The sequence below is a fragment of the Phocoena sinus genome, chromosome 17, assembly GCF_008692025.1.
Source record: "Phocoena sinus isolate mPhoSin1 chromosome 17, mPhoSin1.pri, whole genome shotgun sequence".
Lineage (NCBI taxonomy): Eukaryota > Metazoa > Chordata > Mammalia > Artiodactyla > Phocoenidae > Phocoena > Phocoena sinus.
Window position 1 is genome coordinate 78,392,513 of NC_045779.1, and position 22,501 is coordinate 78,415,013.

The 22,501-nt window shown below is 61.4% G+C and overlaps 2 protein-coding genes across 3 annotated transcripts in view; both read right to left on the reverse strand.

The window, feature by feature from the left end:
* Positions 1-1,447: 1,447 nt before the first annotated feature.
* On the reverse strand, positions 1,448-4,064 carry MAFA (MAF bZIP transcription factor A). The gene has a single exon (XM_032610084.1). It carries the CDS (start codon positions 3,717-3,719, stop codon positions 2,688-2,690), a length of 1,032 nt encoding a protein of 343 aa, XP_032465975.1. The 5' UTR covers positions 3,720-4,064; the 3' UTR covers positions 1,448-2,687.
* A 7,740-nt stretch (positions 4,065-11,804) lies between these two features.
* ZC3H3 (zinc finger CCCH-type containing 3) overlaps positions 11,805-22,501 on the reverse strand; it is a 79,644-nt gene continuing 68,947 nt past the window's right edge. For both annotated transcript variants that reach the window (XM_032610056.1, XM_032610057.1), the window contains exons 10-12: positions 14,640-14,824; positions 13,665-14,053; positions 11,805-11,977 (exon numbers count right to left, since the gene is read on the reverse strand). In XM_032610056.1, the coding sequence (XP_032465947.1) occupies positions 11,946-11,977; positions 13,665-14,053; positions 14,640-14,824 (606 nt within the window). In that variant the 3' untranslated portion in view covers positions 11,805-11,945. The remainder of the gene's footprint in view (positions 11,978-13,664; positions 14,054-14,639; positions 14,825-22,501) is intronic.

Below are 22,501 nucleotides of genomic sequence, written 5' to 3' on the forward strand. Positions count from 1 at the left end.
TGGGGGAAGAAAGGAAGGAAAAAGGAAGAGGGAAGCAGGCAGGAAAAAGCAAAAGAAAATACAAGAGGAAAGTGAAACCAAACCCAGCGCTCAGCCCCTCGCTCAGGCCCGCCCTGCAGAGGAACCCAAGAACTGGGGCGCGGGGGCGGGGGTACTTCCCGAGCCTCCCCGCCCCACCCCAGCCCCACTGCCCGGTCCAGGCCCCGAGTACTGGGCTCTGAGAGGCCTGGGGTGCTGGAGGGAGAGGGATGAGCGCGGCTTCCTGCCCACCAACCCCTCCCCGCAAAAGAAGACCGACCGTCAGGCTGCCCGGCCCTCAGCCCTCCATCCGCTTTCTCTGCCCGGAGGATGGCTCTCCAATGGCCCCTCAGGCGGCAGCAGTGGAAACTAAGGTGCCCTCATCAAAACCAGCCAGAGGACCGGCCCTCGCACGCACCCAGACTCTGGGCCCCTCGTCGTCGTCGGCAAGAGTCTGATCCGCGGGGCGTCCTGAGGTTGGCTGGGACCCGCCACGTGCTCCCCTCCCCCTCGCCACGCTGCAGTCTCCCCAACTGCTCCCCTTAACTCGCTCCCCCACGCCCACACTTCTACTTCTCTGCATCAGCGTTTCTGCCCGCGGAGAGGGCAGCTTGCTCCCCTCCCTGGGATTTGGAGGACTCAGCCCCTGGGTTTGGGGATTTTGCTCAAACCCTCACGGAGACCCAACCTCTCAGTTCTAAGTTTCATTCTAAGGCAAAGAGGGAGGGGGCAGCCCCCGGCTTTTCTCTGTCTTGCAGACAGAGGCACTAAAACAAACTCAGGCGACATCCTCGCGGGACCTGCAGCTGTCCCAGCCCCGAGGAGGAGCCCTGCTGTCCCCAGACAGAAAAGCAGGGAGCCTTGGCAAGTTCCGTGGCAAGCTCTTCTCCAAATGTGCAAACCGTAGACTTCACCGGACTCCATCCCCCTCCCGTTGTGAACAGAGGTAACAGTCAAGTATCTTACGGTGGCCCCAGCTCTCTTAGCGTGAAGTTCCCAGAGGTGCCGCCCTCCCTGGTGCCCTTGCAGTCCAGGCCTCGGCCCTTCAGGTGGGAGACCGCAGGCTCAGAAGAGCTGAGGACAGCGCTTGCCACCAGGACGCATCGGCGCTGTGTGTGGGGTCACCCCCAAGGACGGCCTCACGCACCGGGCCGCGTCCTACCTTAGTGGGGGCCGGGGCCGCCCTGTGCGGCCCTCCTCCCAGTGGGGCAGCCCAGGGGCGGCAGGGCAGGTGCCTGCGGGTCGGGCCCTGACAGCAGCCTTTTTTAACAACTCTGGTCAGTCTCTCCCTGTCGGCCCAGGCGGGTCACCCAGAGCTAAGGCAGGGCCCAGTTCAGGGACCTCCTTTTCTTTCTATTCAGGAAAAAATATGGCAAAAATGAAAGCCACAGAAAAAACAGCCAGGCTCCAGTGGTTTTTGGATCTAAACCGATTTATTTTGTGTGTGTTTTTCTTTCTTCAGTTTCGTAGCAAAAGGAAAAAGAACCCAACGAATACAACAACACAACGAAACTTGCAACGAATTGGAGTCTCCTGCGCCCAGCAGAAGCAGGCGCTGAAGGAGTGCAGGATGGGCTGCGGTCCGGGGCCGGGGGCCTGCAGGGGCCGGAGCACTGGCCTCCCCACCCCCTCTTCCGGCTACTCCAAAAAGTGATCAGCTCTTAAAAGAAGAATCCACAAAAAACGAAACACATTTTAAATTAAAATAAAAACACTTTCTCCACCCGCCCCCATGCCAGGAGATTCAGGCGAAACCTCCTCTTTAAAAAAATTGTTTTTCTGCTAGAAATACTGTGCATTACTTTTTTTCTTTCACTTCTCTTGAGGGTTAAAATAAGATATATTTTCCCGGGAGTCATAAATACGATCTGGTGCATAGAGAAATAGCAGCTCGGGAGTCTGGGCCAGCTCCCACCCCCCTCCCCCCGTGGAGCACAGTAGGGCAGCAGGACTGAACACAGCATGGATAATGTTCCTCGGCTTCAATCTCTACGGGACGCCAGTGGCAGGGTGGGGGGCAGGCAGGCAGGAGGGCAGGCAGGGGCCAGGCCCCTCCGAGCGAGCGACACATGCTGGGACACGCGACGTCCGAGGGCAACCCCGGCCGGGAAGCAGGGAGCTTCCTCTAAGGTTTTCTTTTCTAATCACCGAACAAAATAAATATAAATACTTCGAAAATAAGACCGCTTTAAAAAGGAGTAGAAAAGGGCAGGGTAGGGAGGCCAAAAGGAAGTAAACGAAGGAGCGCGGGGCGGCGGCGGAGGCCCTCGCGGCGGTCCGGGTGAGGTCGGGCGCAGAACCGCATCTCACGTATGTACAAGCGGACGCCAGGAAGGACTTCGACCCGGCCCAACTCTCCCGGGAATCGCCGCGCTCCGAGCAGAGGAGTCGTGGCAGCGTCAGGACGGCCACCCGGTAAGGTGCGCGGGCCGGGAGCGAGGAGGCCGCGCCGCGGGAAAGGGCTTCCAGCCTGGGGCCTGCAGACCTCGCAGCGGGGCTCGCGGGGCCGGCCCGGCCGGAAGGCGGTGGCGTTAACGCGGCGGCCCACGCGCGGCGGGCGCCTCGGCCCGGCCATGCGTCCTCGCCCTGGGCCGCGGGGTCCGAGCCGAGGCCCCGGGCCGCCCGCGCGAGCCTCGTCTCGGCGGCGGCGCGGGCTCGGGGTCCGGTGCTCACAGGAAGAAGTCGGAAGCGCCCTTGGCCCCGACTCCCGGCGAGGACTCCCGCGGGAAGCCGGCTCCGCCCGCGCCCCCGGGGCCGCCCCGGCCGGCCAGCTTCTCGTATTTCTCCTTGTACAGGTCCCGCTCCTTGGCCAGGCGCCCCACCTCCAGCTTCAGCTGCTCCACCTGGCTCTGGAGCTGGCACTTCTCGCTCTCCAGAATGTGCCGCTGCTGCACCCGCTTGAAGCGGCACGACTGAGCGTAGCCGCGGTTCTTGAGCGTGCGCCGCTTCTGCTTCAGCCGGATGACCTCCTCCTTGCTGAAGCCGCGGAGCTGCCTGTTTAGCTCGCGCACGGACATGGACACCAGCTGGTCGTCGGAGAAGCGCTCCTCCAGGCGCACGTGGTGGCCCGTGCCGCCGCCGCCATGGCCCGCGCCGCCGTGGTGGTGGTGGTGGTGATGGTGGTGGGCGGCGTGGTGCGTGCCGTGATGGTGGCCGGCGCCCATGTCGTCCGCGCCGCCGCCGCCGCCCGCATAGCCCTGGCCCCGGAAGGCCTCGTAGGCCGCGGCGGCCTCTGGGTGGTGGTGCGCACCGTGGTGCCCGGTGTGGTGGCCGCTGCCGATGAGCGCCTCCACCGCGTCCTCAGGCGTCAGGTTGAGCGCCTCGGGGTTCAGGTGGTGCTGGTAGCCGCTCATCCAGTACAGATCCTCCAGCGCCGGCTTCCCCGAGGCGCCCCCGACGGCGCCGGGGCCCCCGCTTGCCGGCCCCGGGGCAGCCCCGGTCTGCGCCGCGCCGCCGCCGCCCCCCGTGCCGCCGCCGGTGCCCGGGCTGGGCGCGCAGAAGCTGGGCGAGGAGGGCACGGAGGAGCAGGGCGTGCTGAGCGGCGTCGAGGATAGCGAGCCGGGCGGCAGACGGTGGCAGAAGCGCTCGGCCTCGGGTGGCTCCTTCTTCACCTCGAACTTCATCAGGTCGAAGTCATTGACGTACTCGATGGCCAGCGGGCTGCTGGGCAGCTCAGCGCCCATCGCCAGCTCCGCGGCCATTGCCCGGGGGGCCCGCCGCCTCAACCGGCTGAGCCCCAACAGGAGGCCGGGGGGGGAGCCACGGGCCTCTCCCCCCCCTTCGCTCCCCACTGGCGGCGGGTCCCTGCGGGGGCGGCGGCGAGAGGCGCGGGCTCCTAGCTGAAGCTCGCGGAGAAAAGTTTCATGCAGCCAACTCGGGGGTGGCCACCGGGGACGCCGCCGGGCAGCCCTGGGTCGCTCCCCGGCGGGTGCAGGCCGGCCGCGGCCCCCTGTTCCCGAGCCGGCGGCCGGGCGGTGGCCCGGCGGGTGGCGGTGCGGCCACCGCCTCCGGCTGCTCGGGTTCCCCTCGCTCCGCCCGCGTACAGCCCGGCCCCGCCTCCACCGCCGAGCGCCGAGCTGTGCGCTCCCCCTTATAGTGCCGGGCGCCTGGGCCCGCCTTTATGGGAGGGGTACGCGCCTCCGGGCCAATCGGAGCCCCAGACCCGTCGCTCTCATTTGCCTATCCCCATGGCAACCCGGAGCCCAGCTGTCAATCTCCTGCGGGGAACAGCTGTGGGAAGGGGTGGTGACCCGCCGCCAGGGAGAGGAGGGGCAGGGCCCTCTGGTGGCCGCCTCGGGGGACTGCACGGGCAGAGGGCGCGGGGCGCGCGGGGGGCGCGGGACCGGGCCCGAGGCCTCCGAGGCCTCGCGTCCGCGACGGGGCGTCCAGAGTCTCGGGGAGCAGGGGGTGCTCCTCGGTGCCTCCTTCCCCTGCAGTCCAGCTGGCCGTGACCCAGCAGCCTCTTCCCAGGTTTTTTTCCGGCCGGCCGGGAGCCCGCGTCCAGCCCCGCTAGCGTGGTGGGGCCGGGACATTCCGGTCTCCCGACACAGGTGACACTGCGCGGCCTGGCCGGGCGCTGCGCGGGAGCGCCGGTTATTTTTAGCTCCGCGGTTCAGGCGGGTTCAGGAATTTAGTCAACAAAGTTGCTGGCACCTCCGTGCGGCGGGATCCACCGCGGGACGCCCGACTCCAAGGGTGTGCGGCGCAGGTGGGGAGGGAGTCGCGCGCAGGCCGGCGAAGTGGGGGCGCCAGGGACCCTAGTACCGGGGCCTGAGCCGCGGGACGGGTGAGGCCTGGGGCTCAGGGGTTGGTTGGAGGGACCCGGGGTGGGAGGGGCGCTCAGGGCCAGAGGGCCGCCAGGCCCGCTCCGCATTAGGCGTCCGGGCTCCAGCTGCCCACCTGCCCGGGTCTGGCCTCTTGGCAGGGTTGTGGCGCAGAGCTGGGCGGGGGCGGGGATTGGGGCGGCGGAGGTGGGGAGCCTCCAGTGCGAGGAGAAACCGGGAGGGCTGGGCTCAGGGAGCGGAGGTGCACCTATTGCCCAGGGCGTGGTGACTAGGTAAAGAACTGTGGAGCAGTGGGTGCGCCCAGAGCAGGGGGCGGTCCCTGCCACGGCCCTCCAGGGTCAGCTGAGATGGGAGGGCATGACCCAGAGAGGCCCCCAATTCTCTATACTATTATGTGACTTTTATAATTTAAAAACTCAGTCTTAAATGCAACCATCTATGCGCATAGAAGCAAAAGTCTGGAGGGACTGTGGGCAAGACGTCACCAGGGGCAGCCTAGCCACGTGCTGGGGGCATTTATCCCCCAGGGTTTTTACCTTGTTCCTGGCATGAATAATATTTTATAGTAAGAAAAGTGTCATACAATGGGGAGTGAAACCGCACCTCTTAAGATGTCATGGGGGTGACCCGGCCCCATCTGCACAGTGGGCACCTCTTGCCCCTTCCTCCTTTCCCCCACATCCCTCTGGGTGGGGCTGGGCTGTGAGGCAGGGCCATGCGGAGAACAAGGACCCGTCCCACAGGGATGGCCCAGCAAGTGGCAGAACACAGGCCCCAGGCGGGGGGTCTGGGCTCTAGGCCAGATGCGTTGCCAGGTTTGGGGCTCCCTTTAAAGCCCTCGGCGTTCAGAGGGAGGCCACAGCTCAGAGGGGCGATGGCGAGCTGGTGGCACGTCTGCCTGTCTGAGGGGGAGAGCGCGTCTGCATTGGGCTGCTGGGTCTGGACACCTGGCCTCTGCCCCTCACACTGTGGCTCCAGCCAGGCCGCTGGACCAGCTACGGGTTTGGTCCCAAGCTCAGAAGGGTGCTGGGTGGAGCCAGGCTTGTGCACATGGGGGCCCTCCTCACAGCTCCTGGCCTCAGGCCGAGGGGCACTGACCTACAGCCGTGCCTGGGCTCTGTGGCACCCCCAGTCCCGCCCAGTCGTCTCGTCTTGTCCTGAGACATGCAGTAAGGCCCCTCCCAAGCCCACCCTGAACCTCCTCGAGTCCTCTGCTCAGCCACACCAAGTCAGGGACAGTTCCCGCCACATCCAGCCCCAAAATGTGATGCTCAAGGATGCTGGGCCCTGCCCCAGCCCAGAGCCAGCCAGCCCCTCACTCAGTCACACACACGGGTCGTTCATTCACTCCCTCCACTGGGGGAGGGGACCCAGTGCAAGGCCTGCTGCAGAGACTGCATTCAGAACTGGGGAGAGGCACGGGGGCCTTCGGGGCAGCCCGGGACCAAGTAGGGTACCCATGTCCCTGACGGGCTTAGGCACCCGGTAAGCTCCCTGGTCCTGGACTTTGCCTCGGGGTCGGACTGGCTTTCTAGAAGGTCTGGGCCAGCAGGCCTGGCCTCAGCTCCTGGCGGTCCCCAAGCCTGGGGAGCCCTCAGTCTGCTCCCTGACTCTGCATGGTCTCAGCTGAGCTTTCGTCTCTCTTGTTAGTCACAGCTGGGCAGGTGGGAAAGGGGCCGAGAGTCCCCGTATGCAGGCTTTGGAGGGCTCGCCGACCACCCAGCGCCCTGCACAGTGGGCAAGACAGGCTCTCCCAGCCCAGGGAAGGTGCCGCCCCTTCCTGACTCAGGTGGTGGTCTCCAGGCTGGCTCCTTTCTCTTCAAACTCCTCTTTGCCACTTGCTGGCCTGGGGTGGGGCAAGTTCAAGGAGGCGCTCACAGCAGAGTCTGGGGAGCAGAGGCCGCGAGGGACCAGGGTCCATCCTGTCTGCCAGGAATGGCTGGTAGAAGGCCACAGAAACAGCATACAGGTGTGCTGTGTGCCCTGGCCGTGGCTGTCTTCTCAGCTCCCTGGACGGCGGAGGCTGGGAGAGATCACGCCAATTCCACGTTGCCCAGAAAAGGATCACTTTCTTTCCATCCACCACCACCACGTCCTCTGGGGGCCTCTCACACCCACCAAACAATCAGCACCTGAACCCATGGAACTCCACAGGGAGCCCCGTGGGGCTCGTCATTAAACTGCCCGAGTCTTTACTGAGCACGTTCTGTGCGCCAGGCTGCCTGCCCGAGGGCAATGTCCACTGCCTTTCACCAGGGAGGTGGCCCTGTTGTGTGGGAAGCGTGATGCAGCCAATACTGTGCTCATGGGCTCTGCAGTGGATGTTTCTCTCTGACCCCGACAGCTGGGAGGACTTGAAGGCTAGAGCGACTGGACAGCTGACAGCTGGCAGATAACGGGGGCTGTAGCTGGACTGGCGCCTCCGCACGGCAGCTGACTGGTTGGGCTTCCTCGCAGCATGGTGGCTGGTTCCCAGAGGGAGTGTCCGAGAGCCTGGCGGACATGCCTGGCATTTTTGTGAGGTGCGGCAGTGCTCAGCCCACATCCCAGGGGGGCACAGACACAGTCTCCTACAGGTCACGTAGAGGAAAAACACTACACTGGCACAGCATCTTTGGCAAATAGTCTACCAGCGTGGGGATGAGAGAGCAGGAAGTAAACCATAAAATAGTAAGTAAATTATCTGTTTCCCACTGCTGTGCAGGAAATCACCGCAAGTCCAGCATCAAACGGCATCTTTATTGTCTCAGCGCCATCGTCAGGAGGCCCGCGGGCCAGGGTCTCAAGGTCGGGGGTGCGTGCGTGCGTGCGTGCGTGTGTGTGTCTCGCTCTCTGTCTCTCTAGTCTGGAGGTTCCTCTGGGGAAAGAGACCCCCAAGTTCCCTCAGGTTGTCAGGACCATTTCTCAGAGTCTGAGGGACCAAGGCCCCGGGCTCAGGGAGCTGGAGGCCGCCCTGGCTCCCTGCACCCCATGACTGCCCCAAGGTGGCCAGGCCAGCGAGGAGAGCCTCTGGAGGAGCCCCGCCCACCCGATGTGGAGGGGCCACCACAGCAGGCGAGAAAGGGAAGGGTCGAGGGGGCTTGGCCTGATGTTGGGGGGTGGTCAGGCGCCTGTGGCGCCACCTCTGGGGACCACAGGACCGCCCATGGGCAGTGCTGCGTCAAAGTCCCAGCTCAGCGCCCTGGGCTCTGGGCAAGTCCTGTTGCAAGGGTCAAACGCTCCATCACAAAGTGCGGCGCTGCAGGGTCCCCACGGCCCCTACCGAGCTGCCTCATAGAATTCACAAGGTGAAGCCCCAAGACTCCCGTCCCCGAACAGCCGGCCTAGGCTCTCCAGGCCGGGGCCAGAGGTGCCACTCGGCCTGGGGCAGGGCGCAGCTGAAGGCCTCTGCTCAGCCCCACTCCCTCCCCCCGGGGATTTCTTCCTGAGCTCAGAGCGCTGCGGGTGCTCTCCCCACCCAGGGCCTCATCGGTGCTCAGTGAGGCGTACTCTGCGGGGTAGGCAGGGCCTCCCTGGGGAAGGGCTCAGGCCGCTGGAGCGCCACACACGCCCCCTTCCAACTCCTCCCAGCCCCCAGGAGAGGCCGGGCCGTGCCCAGGCAGCACCTCCTCCGGACTCCACGTGGGAGCCGCGTTCGCGGCCCCCAGGCCTCCCCAGTGCACCCCCCACCTCGGATGCCTCGCCTCCCCTGGGGCTAGGGGCCCAGATTCTGAGGACCCTCGTGTGGTGGCCCAGGCCCATGCCACCTGCGGGTCACCTGACCTCAGGCCTCACCTAGAGGGCCTGCCCGCCACGGCTCCCTGTCCTTGGGGCCATCATCTGAGAGGCTGCACGACCTGCCTCACTAGAGCAAAGGGCAGTTCACAGGGTAGCGGGCGGGAGGTGGACAGGCCTGAAGAGGGCAGTGGGCTCCTGACAAGGCAAGAAAGGCTCCAGGAGGCCCTGCCTGGGCTCCACAGCCCTCACGCAGTCGGGGCTGGTGCAGGGCAGTGGGGCGGCAACCCGCGCCTTCAACCTCGGGGCGCCCAGTTGGCCTGCCCCTTAGCACGAGGAGCCCAGAGTGACCACTGCCCCCTCCTCCTGCCTTGGAACAGAGACTCTGACCAGGCTGAGCCTGAGGCTGACAAGGTCCTCAGGGGGTCACAGGGGCTGGAGGGTCCCCAGGACACGGGCCCAGGGCAGCCGCTGGTGGGGCAACTCCTCTTCCCGGGGTGCCCAGCCCTTCCTGAGCCTTCCACGGTGGCCTGCAGCTGTCAGACCGGCTGCTTCCGGGTGGTGGGCTGTACCGTGGTCAGTGGGGCCAGGGTACAGGTATGCACGTGGAGGAGAGAGAGCGGCTGGGGAGAGTAGGCTCCGGAGAGCAGGCAGTCCCAGGCAGGCGGTGGGCCTCCAGCTGCCCACTGGTCTGTCGGGAGCCCCCGCAATAGAGACACCTGCTCACCTCCTGTCCAGCTGGTGCCCACCTTGCAGTCTCAGGTGCGTGTACCCTTTTTTACCGAAGTACAGGGAGGTAGTGAGCAGGTGAGGGTCTGAGCCGGCCTCTCAGAACAGGAGGGACCAACAGCTGTGTCCCCGGTGGTCTCCTATCTGCCCATGTGGAGGAGGGAGGATTTATCCCCCGCCCTCCCATCATCGAAAGTTTGCCTGCTGTGGTGGCGCTGACTGTGGGCTTCAAGAGGGAGCCTGGGGAGGATCGCCCGTCCTGGCCAGGAGGAGGAGCCGGGCAGCGGGGCAGGTTGCATCCCCGGCTCTTGCAGTCTCCCCTTTGTCATCACTTAGCCCAGGATCCTTGGCCCCCGCCGCACCAATCCACATGGCTCCTCCAAGGCCCTGGGCCGAGGCCACCACCGAGAGACCCGAGGGGTGGCTGGATGAGGATACGGGCTCTGCCAATATCTGCCCGCGGGGCCAGGCTGGGGAAGCTAGCTGGCCCACAGCTGGTCCACTCAGTTCCCTGACGGGCTGGGGGCCCTTTTGTATAATTAATTAATTAATTAGTTAGTTAATTAATTTTTTTGGCCGCGTTGGGTCTTCGTTGCTGCGCGCGGGCTTTCTCTAGTTGCGGCGAGCGGGGGCTACTCTTCATTGCGGTTCGCAGGCTTCTCATCGCGGTGGCTTCTCTCGTTGCGGAGCACAGGCTCTAGGCGTGCAGGCTTCAGTAGTTGTGGCACGCGGGCTTCAGTAGTTGTGGCACACAGGCTTAGTTGCTCCGCGGCATGTGGGATCTTCCTGGACCAGGGCTCGAACCCGTGTAACGGGCAGGCGGATTCTCAACCGCTGCGCCACCATGGAAACCCCTGGGGGCCCTTTCTTCACAGCTGGGTCTGACTCCAGAATCCACCATCCTGCCGAACTGGCACACGTCAGGCCCCAGCGATCAGCGCGAGACGACAGGACCCCTGCTCCGCTGGATTGAACAGCCACCGCACGCTGACGCTGGGCAGGACCCTTGCCACGAACTGGCCGTGGTTCTTGTCACCTCTGGAGCTGCCACAGGGACGTGCCATCACACAGACAAGGACTAGTGGAGAGCAGGACCCCCGGATCCTCACCTTGGCCTCCCGGGGTGGAGTGTCCATCCCTCCCGTGCCGGGGCTGGGCCGAGGGGCCATCGAGGATGGAGTGTGGGCGGAGGCCCGAGCTGCACCCACACGGGTGGCCCTCTTACCCTTCAGCCAGCGCTGCCCTTTCAACCTGGGCCCAGAAGGAGCAGGTGGAGGACAAGTGGCCGTGCAGCTGACCCGACTCCTGGCAGAAGCGTGAGGCTGCAGGCTGGGGAGCAAGAGGTCCCCAGCACACGGGGTGGTTTGTGACGTAGATCCCGGGGTGGCCGCCAACTGATACAGAGATGCAGATCCCGGGGCGGCCGCCAACTGATACAGAGATGCAGATCCCGGGGCGGCCGCCAACTGATACAGAGATGCAGATCCCGGGGCGGCCGCCAACTGATACAGAGATGCAGATCCCGGGGCGGCCGCCAACTGATACAGAGATGCAGATCCCGGGGCGGCCGCCAACTGATACAGAGATGCAGATCCCGGGGCGGCCGCCAACTGATACAGAGATGCAGGCACGGGGCGGCCGCCCCAGAAGGGGGCTGCTGGCACACGCTCACCAGCGGGAGCACAGCTCACTTCCTGGGGGTGAGGGGTAAATACCCTGAGTGGCCATGCACCCCTCTAAGCCTGGGCAGTGGCATCCAGCAGGGGGCCAGGCCCTGTCCGAGGCCCCCGTGCTCTCCGCCAGGGCTCCCCAAGCCCAGGGACCAGAGACGCTGCCTCCTCCCTCGGGCCGCCCTGTCCCAGGCCTGGTGCCAGCTTGGGGCAGGTCCTCTGGCCCCAGGCTGTGGCATCCAACATGCAGCCAGGCCCCTCCTGGGTCTCTCCCAGCCACAAATCACACTGGCCTAGCCGTGGGGGACAGGCTGCCCCAACCCTCTGAGCCATCTAGGGGCGGCAGGGAAGTGGCCCACGTTCCTGCCCGAAGGCACGAAGGGGCTGTGCCTCCACCTCACCAGGGCCAGGCGGGCAGGTGGAGAATGAGTGGGGGGCCCTGGAGGGGGGTCTGTGGCCTGCCCCTCACCTTCCCCTCAATCTCAGGCCTCCAGGCCACCCTGGGGTGGCACCCCTGGGGACGCTCTGGGGCCTCTGGGCAGTGTGCATCCACCTGAGCCATGCTCAGCAGGCCGGGCAGCGGTGGGGTGGCAGTCAGGACAGCCACGAGGACACAGGACAGAACCTTTATTGCTGAACACAAACACCTGCCAGGGAGGCCTGCCCGGCAGTCTCTCCCTGGGCAGGAGGTCTGCGGGAGGACCGGCGTGGGGGTGGGGGGGGCGCGCATTGCATGGCCGCTGCCACACCCACAGTGGGGACCGGCCTGGGGGTGAGCCCTGCCGGGCACCCCTCGGGGCAAGGCTGAAGAACCCGGGGTGGGCAGGTGGGTGGAGCCCAGCCCGAGGGAGGTGAGGCCTGGGCACTGATCACGCAGGGCTGAGAGCCAGGAGGGCTGAGCGACGGCCCTGCAGCCCCTGCAGGGGCGCTCTGTGGCAAGCGGTCCCTCCTCTGGGGCGGTGGCGGGCAGAGTCTCCTTCCTCTCCAGGGATGAAGGGCTGAGGTAGGCGTGGGCCGGCTCCCTGGGCCCTCACAGACGGGGTTTGATGTGCAGCGATTTCCCTGTTCCGAGAGGGGCAAAGGTCAGGCACCAGGAGTCCCCCAGCCAGGAGGAATACCCCCCCTCCCAAAGCTTCTGGGTCAGGGACCGCTAGAAATGGGGAGAGGGGCTTTGACACCATCGTCCTCTAGTCCACCACCCACTGCCCTCCCTGGGGTCCGGCGTCTAGCAGGGTGCAGGCCTGGCCTGTGGGGCTGAAAGCTCCCCTGGGTGGGGGAGCAGAGGCCTGCCAGGTGGGGTAGCCCCTGGGGAGTGGGTGGGTCACCGGGAGCCACAGCAGTCTCCAGGCTGAGCTATAAACACCAGGTGCAGGCCGCCTGCACGCAGACACAGCACAGGCTCGCACCTGGACAGACGGAGCCCCTGGCGTGAAAAGCCAGGGTGGGTGTGAGCAGTTGCTGGGTGAGGGGCGGGGCCGAGGCCCCTGTGCAGGGTGACATGCCGGGGCGGGAGGGGCGCGGTGGTAGAGGCTTCCCACAGCAGAGCAGGCTCCTGCCCTGTGTGGCCCACGCTCACTGGGCACCAATGCCCCTCCCCTCCTGTGAACACTCCAGGCCAGCAGCCCCGCTGACTACAGACGCCTCTGTGTGGCTGCCCATCGGCACGGCACTGTCCACGTGCCCCCTGCCAGCCCGCCTCTCCTCCTGGGACCCCACTTCAGGGCCGAGGACCCCAGTCACCGGCTCAGCTAAGCCAGTGCCTAGAGGTCAGCCCAGCCAGCCAGGGCCCCCGGCCTGCAGACTCCACCGGCCTCTACCCGAGGGCCTCAGCCCCGCTCTGCCTGTCCTTCCAGCTCCCGGGAGGTCAGCAAGGCCTGAGCAGGGAAGGAGGCTGAGGGGGGCCCCCAGGACAGTGGGGGTCTGCAGCCTCTCACCCACCCTGCCTGCTTCCTCTGATTCTGGGGCTGGTTGCAGGGCTCCTTATCTTACTTTAAAAAAAAAAAAAAAAAGAATTTTCAAAGGTGGCTGCCTCGGGCTGTCTGCTCCCTCCCCCCATGCCCCAGTGTGTCCTCCCGATGGAAGGAGCTGGTGACCAGCCAGGCCGGGTGGGCAGGTGGAGGGCCTGGCCGCAGCCTGGCGTCTGGGACGCGGTGGCTGTGAGCAGGCGTGTGAGTGAGCTCAGCAGAGCTGTTAGCAAAGGCTGCAGCAAGCGTCTTCCATTAACGCTATGACCGTGAAATATGACAATAAAATGATAGCCGTATGGTCGCAAATTTGCAGCCCGCCGAGCTGCGTGGGGTTTATCGTCACTCAAACGCGCAGAGAGCTGTAAAATGTTTACAGAAAGGGTCGTTTGCAGCCATAAAATCCTCTTTTCTCTCCTAAACAAGGCTGAGTGGAGCCATTTACCAAGCCCCAAATGTTCATCGGGGGAGAGGGAACATCTGTTCTCTCCAGGAGCCTGCAGTGATCTTCCAGAACAAATTAACAGAAATGCGTGCTTTCTAATTAAATCAGCCCCCGGCTGGGACGGTCTGCGCAGGCGGTGCTGCTGTGCTCGCACCTCGCCGGCCCTGCCCCCGAGGGCCCCGCAGGTGCACACCTGCCAAGCCAGGGACAGGGCACAGCAGCGCCCAGCCCACGCCAGCTCGCCGGAACCATCCAGGCCCCGCCTAGAGATTCTGACCCAGTGGGTCTGAGGCGGGCACTGCAGGAGTGCAGGCTGCGCTCTGGCAGGCGGGCTGCCTACCTGAGTCCTTGGTGGGGCTGCTCCTGGGGGTTGGGGCCCTGAGCTGGCCTCCTGGGCTTGGCGAGGACTGCAGGGAGATGAAGGAGGGCAGCCTGCAGAGGCTGCCGGAGCCCGTCCCCGCCGAGGCAGCCTCCTCCGGCACGGACAGCTCCTCCAGGTCCAGGGGCAGGGAGGTGGAGGGGGAGGAGGGGGAGAGGCGGGAGGGGGAGGACGGGGGGGAGGAGGGGGACGGGGGCGAGGAGGAGGAGTGGGGGGAGGAGACGGAGGAGGAGGAGGCTGAGGCTGCAGCTAAGAGCCGTGGGGAAGGCGGGGTGGAGGCCGAGCCGGCTGCCGCGGAGGTGGGGCAGCTGGACGTCTGCCTGGTGGGGCGCTGGGCGGCCAAGGACTTCCTGCGGGAAATGAAGGGGAGCAGAGGCGTGAGGGTGGGTGGCCGGCCGGCCACCTGTATACTGCCTGTCCCGGCGGCGAGGCTCCCGGCGCCGCCCCGCCCCGGCAGCCATCAGGCATCGCCATGCGAGTTCAAGGCTGGCCCTCGGCCCAAGGACAGGCTGGCGGCGCTACAGGACCTGCAGCAATGCCACGCTGACCCTGTCCTCACCTTCTGCAGCCTTCCTCATCCACACGGGCTCCCACACTCACAGCGGGTGAGCACAACAGGGGCCCCAGCCGTGAGCATCACCTGGGACCCTCCCCTCTCCTGGGGAGTTGGAGGGGGCAGCTGAGAAGCCCCGACCTTCCTCCCCAGGGCGGCGGCTGGGCAGCCCTGCATGGCTTGGTCTGGGCCAGGGATGCCCTTGGCTCCGCCCAGCCTGGGGACCAGTGGCTGGGACGCCTCGAGGTCACTTGATCGACTCTGGACTGAGGTTTCTTTTAGGGTCTGGAGCCCACAGAGCTGGGTGGCGGCGGGGTGGAGGGCTCCTTCCTGACCACCCCCCACCCTGTGCTTACACATGCAGCGCCCACTGTCCCCGTCACCTGGGCCCGTGGCTGGTGGAAGCCCTGCTCCTGGGGGGCGTGATGTTGGGCTCCGGGGCCGGGGCTGTGGCTGCCCGCCGGCCGAGGCGCCTCTGGTTGCGGTGGAGCAGCTGGCACTGGGCGCCCCGGGGGCAGACACCCCTGCGGGAGAAGTCGGGACACAGCAGCGTGTGCTTCTTCTTGCACTGTGGGGAGAAGGGGCGTGGCTGGGCGAGCCAGTGGAGGCCTCTGCGCCACTGGGGTGGCCCTGCCTGCTCCGCCCGGTGAGGCTTGGGCCAAAGGCTTCCTGTTGGGGGCCTGAGGCCCGAGGGCCAGAGTGGCCCCGCAGCCCACACCCCACCCATCAAGAAAATGCCCCTGAGCGGCCCAAGGGTCGAGGGCACCAGCCAGTCCAGCCCTGGGCCTGGACTGAGGGTCCTGTCAGGCTGAGGTGGCGACTCCCAGGGCGCTAACCCCTCCTCCTGACCACAGCCCACCCATCCTGGCAGAGGACCAGGGTGGGGGCGCTAGGCCTGGGGGCCCCGGGTGGAGGCCGGCTGCACACCTGATCCACCACACCTGTCACGGTGCTAATTACACCCCGTGGGGGCGGCCTACAAGCAGCTCGGGCAACAGGCAGCCTCAGCTCTGCCCGCCAGGCCCAAGGCCTGCCTTTCCTCGGCCCTCCTGCCCCCAGGACTGGGGCAGCAGGGCCCAACTCCGCAGCCGGGCTGTGTCCCACTTCTTGCCTGGCTCTTCTAGGGGAGGGGGTCCTGTTCTTCCCCACACCCAACAGCTGGCTTAGGGGGCCCGACCCAGCAGGAGAGAGCCAGGTACAGCAAGCCTCATGGGCCAGGTGACAGGCGATATGCTGGAGACAGGCCCGGATGGGAACCACTGCAAGCAGAGTCCCCGTCAAACCCACCCGGGGGGAGTTTAAAACCAGCCCCGGTGCCTGAGCAGCTCGAGGGTGCCCACCGGCACAGCCACTGGAAATACACGGCAACAGCGTCGAGAGCACTTCCTCCTGGGCCCCAGAACCTCTCCCCGGGCACGTGCCCCGAGAGTCCCTGATCTTAGCTCTGCTCCCAGCACCCAGGACAGAGCCGGCCGAGGACCCCACGGGGCGTGTACCCATTCTGTGAGCAGGATCTGGGCATTGACCCCATTCTTGGCCCCACACCTGGCTCCCCGCTGCCCCCAAGGGACCAGAAGCCCCTCACACTGGAGCCTGGGGGCTGGCATGAAGACAGGCAGGCAACAGCCCGAGCACCCCTGCACCACATCCTTGTGCTGGGCAGACCCCCGAGCAAAAGGCAGGCTCAGGCCAATGCCTGCTCTCCCTCCCTCCCTCCCTCCCTCCCTCCCTCCTTTCCACACGGCCCTCTGCCCTGGGCCTGGCCAGTGACAGGATCCTGAACCCAGTGGCCCCGCCCTCGCTGGTGCACACATAAAAAAGAGACACATGGAGACGCTGGGGCCATGCAGGGCTGCCCCTCGGGGTCTCCTGGGGAATAAGGGGGGTCGGGGCAGGTAGAGGGGACAGGAAGGACCTTTGGGTGGAGAGGGCCCAGCACCAGGCTGCACACAGAGAGATGGCTAGAGGGCGCTGGACCTGCACTGTCCCGCGGTGACCACGAGCCCCGCGGCTGCTCTGAGCCTGGACGGTGTGACAGGTGCAACGCACAGGGGGCGCCAGGTAAAAGGCGGCACAGAGCTTTCCTCCCTGGTCGCACGCTGACATTTGTGATCTGCTGGGTCAAATAAACTCATCTCACCTGTTTCTGTTTCACTTTCTTAAGGTGGCTACTGGGAAATGTGAAATCCTGCGTGGGGTTCACATCTGGCTGACCTTCCTACTAGAGATGGCTGGTCTGAACTAGCTGAACTAGCTCCCAAGAACTAGTCTGAACTAGCTCCCAAGAACAACCGAATCCTAGGCTAGAGTGTAAAGAACCTTCTCAAATCGTCCGAGAGCTATCGAGAAAGTGAAATGACGGAGGAAAATCTATGCAGAGACGTGGTGGACACAGGCTAGTCTCAGGTCTCAAAGGCCCGACATCCCCCTTAGACCAAGGTCACTGAGGAAGGGGCAAAACCAACCAACCACACAAAACTCCCCGCAGAGCTGGAAATTAAGAAAGTCACCGCTAAATAATTCATTGGTCAAACAAGGAACAATGGAAATCAGGTGATATTTAGAACCAAATGATAACACCAAAACAGCCCATCAAAATTTGTGAAGTGCAGCTGAAGCAGCACTCGGAGAGAAGTCCTCAGCCTTACAGGCTCGTGTTATTAGTAAAGAGGATATACCTCAGAAGTTAGAAGGAAAACACCAAAATGACCCAAAGAAAGCAGAGGGAAGGAGATAAAGAGAAAAGGAACATATGGACAGTATTAGGAATGACAGAAGTGCTGACACTGTAGAAAGCAAAAAGATATCAAGATGATACAATGAACAAACTTTATGCCAATGAATTTGAAAGCAGACGAAATCTACAAATTCTAGAAAAATTGACAAGAACTGATATAAAACCTGAATGAACATTCCTATGACCATACAGGAATCTGAATCAGTAGTTAAAAAACAAGGAAGCTCCAGCCCAGGGTCTCACTGGTAGTTCAACCATATATCCAAGAGCTGCATCATTCCAACCTTCCATGGACTGGTCCACGGAAAAGGAAAGCAGAGAATACTTCTCAACTAGTTTACTGGACCAGAATAATCTTAGAACCAAACCCTGACCAGAACTAGATGATAAGAGAACATTTAGGGACTTCCCTGGTGGTGCAGTGGTTAGGAATCTGCCTGCCAATGCAGAGGACACGGGTTCGAGCCCTGGTCCTGGAAGATCCCACATGCCGCGGAGCAACTAAGCCCGAGCGCCACAACTACTGAGCCTGCGCCCTAGAGCCCGTGAGCCACAACTACTGAGCCCACGTGCCACAACTACTGAAGCCCGCGTGCTTTGAGCCCGTGCTCCGCAACAAGAGAAGCCACCGCAATGAGAAGCCCGTGCACCGCAACAAAGAGCAGCCCCCACTTGCCGCCAACTAGAGAAAGCCCGCGTGCAGCAATGAAGACTCAACGCAGCCAAAAATAAATTAAAAAAAAATGAAATTCAGCATCAACTCAAAGTTTAGCAAATTCGTGATAGAAGGGAACTTCCTTAGCTTAATATAGAACCTTCCAGAAAGCCTCACTTGCCAAGGGGCATGGCTGGAAGCCCACGGCCATGACGAGTCAATATCACACTGGGCTTACAGGCAGGGCAGAAAAAGAAAGAAAAGGCATTTAAACTCAAAGGAAGAAAATATGGTCGTTACTTCAAAAGATATGACTGTTTACGTAGAGAAACCCAAGAGAATCAACCCTATGGATGATTTACTACAATTACTAATATAGTTTAGCAAGGTTGCTGGAAACAAAATCAATATTAAAAGTTGTATGTCCAGGGCTTCCCTGGTGGCACAGTGGTTGAGAGTCCCCCTGCCGATGCAGGGGACACGGGTTCGTGCCCCGGTCCGGGAAGATCCCACATGCCGCGGAGCGGCTGGGCCCGTGAGCCATGGCCGCTGAGCCTGCGCGTCCGGAGCCTGCGCTCCGCAACGGGAGAGGCCGCAACAGTGAGAGGCCCGCGTACCGCAAAAAAAAAAAAAAAAAAAAAAAAAATTAAGAGCTTTTGTTCGTCAAGATACATCACAAAGATGGGACTTCCCTGATGGTCCCAATGCAGGAGGCCTGGGTTCGATCCCTATCAGGGAACTGGATCCTACATGCCGCAACTAAAGACCCCACATGCCATAACTAAGACCCAGTGCAGCTAAATAAATAAATAACTATTAAAAAGAAACATCACAAAGAAGTAAAAAAATAAATGACAAACTGAAGACACTTGCCACTAATGTGAATGACAAAAGATTAATATTCAGAATATTTTACATTGCTATATATATATATATTTTTTTTAATTTAAAAAATATTTATTTATTTATTTTTAGCTGCATTGTGTCTTTGTTGCTGCGCCTGGGCTTTCTCTAGTTGCGGCGAGCGGGGGCTACTCTTCACTGCGGTGTGCGGGCTTCTCACTGCAGCGGCCTCTCTTGTTGCAGAGCACGGGCTCTAGGCACACAGGCTTCAGTAGTTGTGGTACGCGGGCTCAGCAGTTGTGGCTCGCGGGCTTAGGTGCTCCAAGGCATGTGGGATCTTCCCGGGCCAGGGCTCGAACCCGTGTCCCCTGCATTGGCAGGTGGATTCTTAAACACTGCATCACCAGGGAGGTCCCACAATGATATATTTTTATTTTCACATTTATATTTTATAAATTTCCCATGAGTCAGTAAGAGAAAACCGACACACTGGAGAAATGTCTCCACATTCACTTAAAAACAAAACAACAAAACCCCAGCTATTTTTCAGAAGAGAAGGCACAAGGGGTTTAAACATTAGGGAAGACGTTCTGCTTCATTTAAATCAGAGAAAGGAGAATTAAAAAATGCAAGGTAGCTTTCAATCCTTAAAATGATCAAAAAGATAACAGAGGGCGCCGTCACGATGAACGTGTGGGCACAGCCTCTGGGAGTCGCCTGGAGGTTCCGACTACAGCGACCCGCCACACACTCCGTGCCAGTGGCCGTCGCTCTCCAAGGGCTCTAAAGCTCTGGTCCCCTCGGGGGCGGCAGAGCCCGCGGCACAGACTGCCCCCAAGACGCCAGCCTGCCCTCCCGAAGCCCTTCTGCAGGGGCGAGGCCAGGAGGACCACTGAGCCGCACACCTGAGCTCGCCCCTCAGCCACCACGGCTCCTGGGGGCCACTCTGTCCAGGGCACGGCCCCGCTGGCCGACTGCGCCAGGCCTGGTGGTGACTGTGGAGGAGCTGGCGTGGGGCTGCAGGTCCTCGCCTCCTTGGCCAGCAACATGTCGGACTCTTCCATCTGGCTTGTCCACAGCAGCCCCACATGCTGCGCGGCCCAGGGGCCGTTGGCCCTCACACTCTACCTGGGTCCCGCCCACTCACTTCCGCCCTCCCGCGGGGGCCATGTCCTCCCTCAGGGGCCAGCGACACCTCCACTGGGGGGCCCATCAACGTCCCCGGTGACTCACCAGCTTCCTTTCCACCCCCCCAAATCAAAGCTGCCCCCTTTTCCAGCTTGGAAACCCCCTCCCTCTCCACCTCTGCCCACCACTGGCCCCTCTGCAGGCCTCTCGAGTGTGCCTACTCTTGGCCACTGTCCGTGGAGGCCCTGCCTCAATCACTTCATCATTCATTCCAATACTGGCACCCAAATGCAGTGTGATATCCTAGAACAGAGAATAGAAATGAGGGGGAAACGGGGTAAAATCCGAACAAGGCCTCAAGTTAAGCTGGTAGTAACGCACCTTTTGACAGACAGTTACAGCTATGTAAGACACTAGGGTCTTCCTGGTGACGCCGTGGTTAAGAATCCGCCTGCCAATGCAGGGGACACGGGTTCGAGCCCTGGTCCAGGAAGATCCCACACGCCGCGGAGCAACTAAGCCCGTGCGCCACAACTACTGAGCCTGCGCTCTAGAGCCCGCGAGCCACAACTACTGAAGCCCGCACGCCTAGAGCCCGTGCTCCGCAACAAGAGAAGCCACCGCAATGAGAAGCCTGCGCACCGCAACTAAGAGTAGGCCCCGCTCGCCACAACTAGAGAAAGCCCGCGTGCAGCAACAGAGACCCAGCGCAGCCAAAAATAAATAAATAAACGGCACTTACCAAAATGGTATTTAAAAAAAGACAAGATCCTAGCAGTGCAGGAGCCTGGGTGGAGGGTGCGCGGGCCCTTCTCTGCACCATCTGCAACCTTCCGGTAAATCTACACAATCCCCAAGAAGATGCTCGTCACACGATAAATGACGAGCCCTCGGTGCCGGGGCCCATGCAGAGAACAGGCCGCCCCCTCCCAGTCCAGGTGCCCGCTGGACTCCTTCTGAGGGCATCAGAGGCCACTGCAAGACCAGGGCCCTGCAGCAACAGAAGCTGATCCCAAGGGTGAGACCTGTTGTCTGAAAAGGACAATTAGATGGGCAAGCCTCGGGCGAGACAGCCCAGAGAAAAGGCGAGAAAATGCCAACTAAATACAGATGGAAAAGGTTAAGAGCTCAAGATGCAATGGAGAATGTTATACACACAAAGGCATACCAATACATTGAAAACCTCGATAAAACAAATCAACTTCTGGGGGAAAATAAGTCAAAACTGGCAAAAGAAAGAAATAGAAGGAACTGCCACTTCCTGGAAGACGAAGGAGACGTATTTGTCCCTACTCCTCCACTAAGCACCACCAGACCCTGACAACCGTAGGAAGACCATAAAAGGCGGAGAGGAGGCAGGCCACCAGGGACCTGGGGACCCAAGAAGTGACACGGTGGTGCCTCTTGGGACTTCCTGTTGCCTCGCCATCCTGACCTGGAGCAGAAGAAGTTGACAACTCGGAAGTGTCAGCGGGTGCAGATAAGGGGTGGCCCCTCGCACCCGGGCCAGCAAAGGCTGAGTGGGGAGCCTTGACCCTGGCATCCCTCCCTGCCCTGCTAGGATGGTGCCGGAGGAGGCCGAGTGGGAAGCGAGTACTGCCGTCCACCCAGGACCACCAGGGAGACCCCTCCTCAGAGGTCAGTGAAGGCCGAGTGGGGGGACCAGGATTTCTACCTGCACGCCCCCTGCCCACCTCCTAGAGTGGACTCAGGGGAAACCTGCTGAAACAGAAGGTTTAAATAAGATCCAGACTCTCATAACAACCCAAACATCCAGGTTTCAATAGGAAACGACTCATCACACCAAGAGCAGCTGGCAGGGAACCACGTACACGGAGGAATAGCTGTAAAGCTGTATGTGGATTTTCAACTGCGCCGGGGGGTGGAGGGTGTTGGTGCCCCTGACTGCCCCCCGCCGTGCTGTTCAAGGGTCAACTGTATAGCGCAGAGACTGAATCGGTAACAGAAGCCTCCCCACAAGGAAAAGCCCAAGACCAGATGGTTTCAACAGGTGAACTCTACTGAACATGCATAGAAGAACTGATACCTATTCTTCTTAGATTCTTCCAAAAAACTGAAGAGGCAAGAATACTTCCTAACTTACAACAGTCAAAACAATCTATGAGGCTAGTCTTACCTTGATTCCAAGACCAGACAAAGACACTACAAGAAAAGGAAACTACAGATCAATATTACTCATGAATACAGATGTGAATCCTCAACTGAACTAGTGGCGTATTAGAGGGATTATACCTCGTGATCCGGAGGGATTTAGTCTCAGAATGCAAAGATGGTTCAACCTCCAAAAATCAATCAATATGACTGTGGCTGATCAAGGTGATCAACATGTTTACTGACCAGCTTAATAGAATGAAGGGAGAGACCCCACACGATCATCTCAACGGATACAAAAAAGATTTGACAGGACTCAGCACATTTCCATAATAAAAACACCAAATAAACTAGGACTGGCAGAGAATAACCTCAACACAATAAAGGCCACGTACGACAAGCCCTCAGCTAACAGCACACTCAACAGTGAAAGACTGAAAGCTATTCTATAAGATGAAGAACGAGACAAGGATAGCCCCGTCGTTCACTTTTATTCAACGTAGTACTAGAAGCTCTAGCCGGAGCAATTCGGCAAAAAAAATGAAGGAAGTAAAGAAGGGAGGGAGGGAGGGAGGAAGGGAGAGAGAAAAGACTAAAAGGCATCCAAATCAAAAAGGAAGAAAATTATCTCTGTTAGAGATGATCTTGTATGTAGAAAACCCTAAAGAATCCACAAAAAAATTGTTAGAGTTAATAAGTGAATTCAGCAAAATTTTAGGATATAAAATGAACACACAAAAATCAACTGCAGGGGCTTCCCTGGTGGCGCA

Bases quoted from the DNA above. Each gene is read 5' to 3' on its own strand.
- MAFA (XM_032610084.1), bottom strand. From the start codon at position 3,719: ATGGCCGCGGAGCTGGCGATGGGCGCTGAGCTGCCCAGCAGCCCGCTG.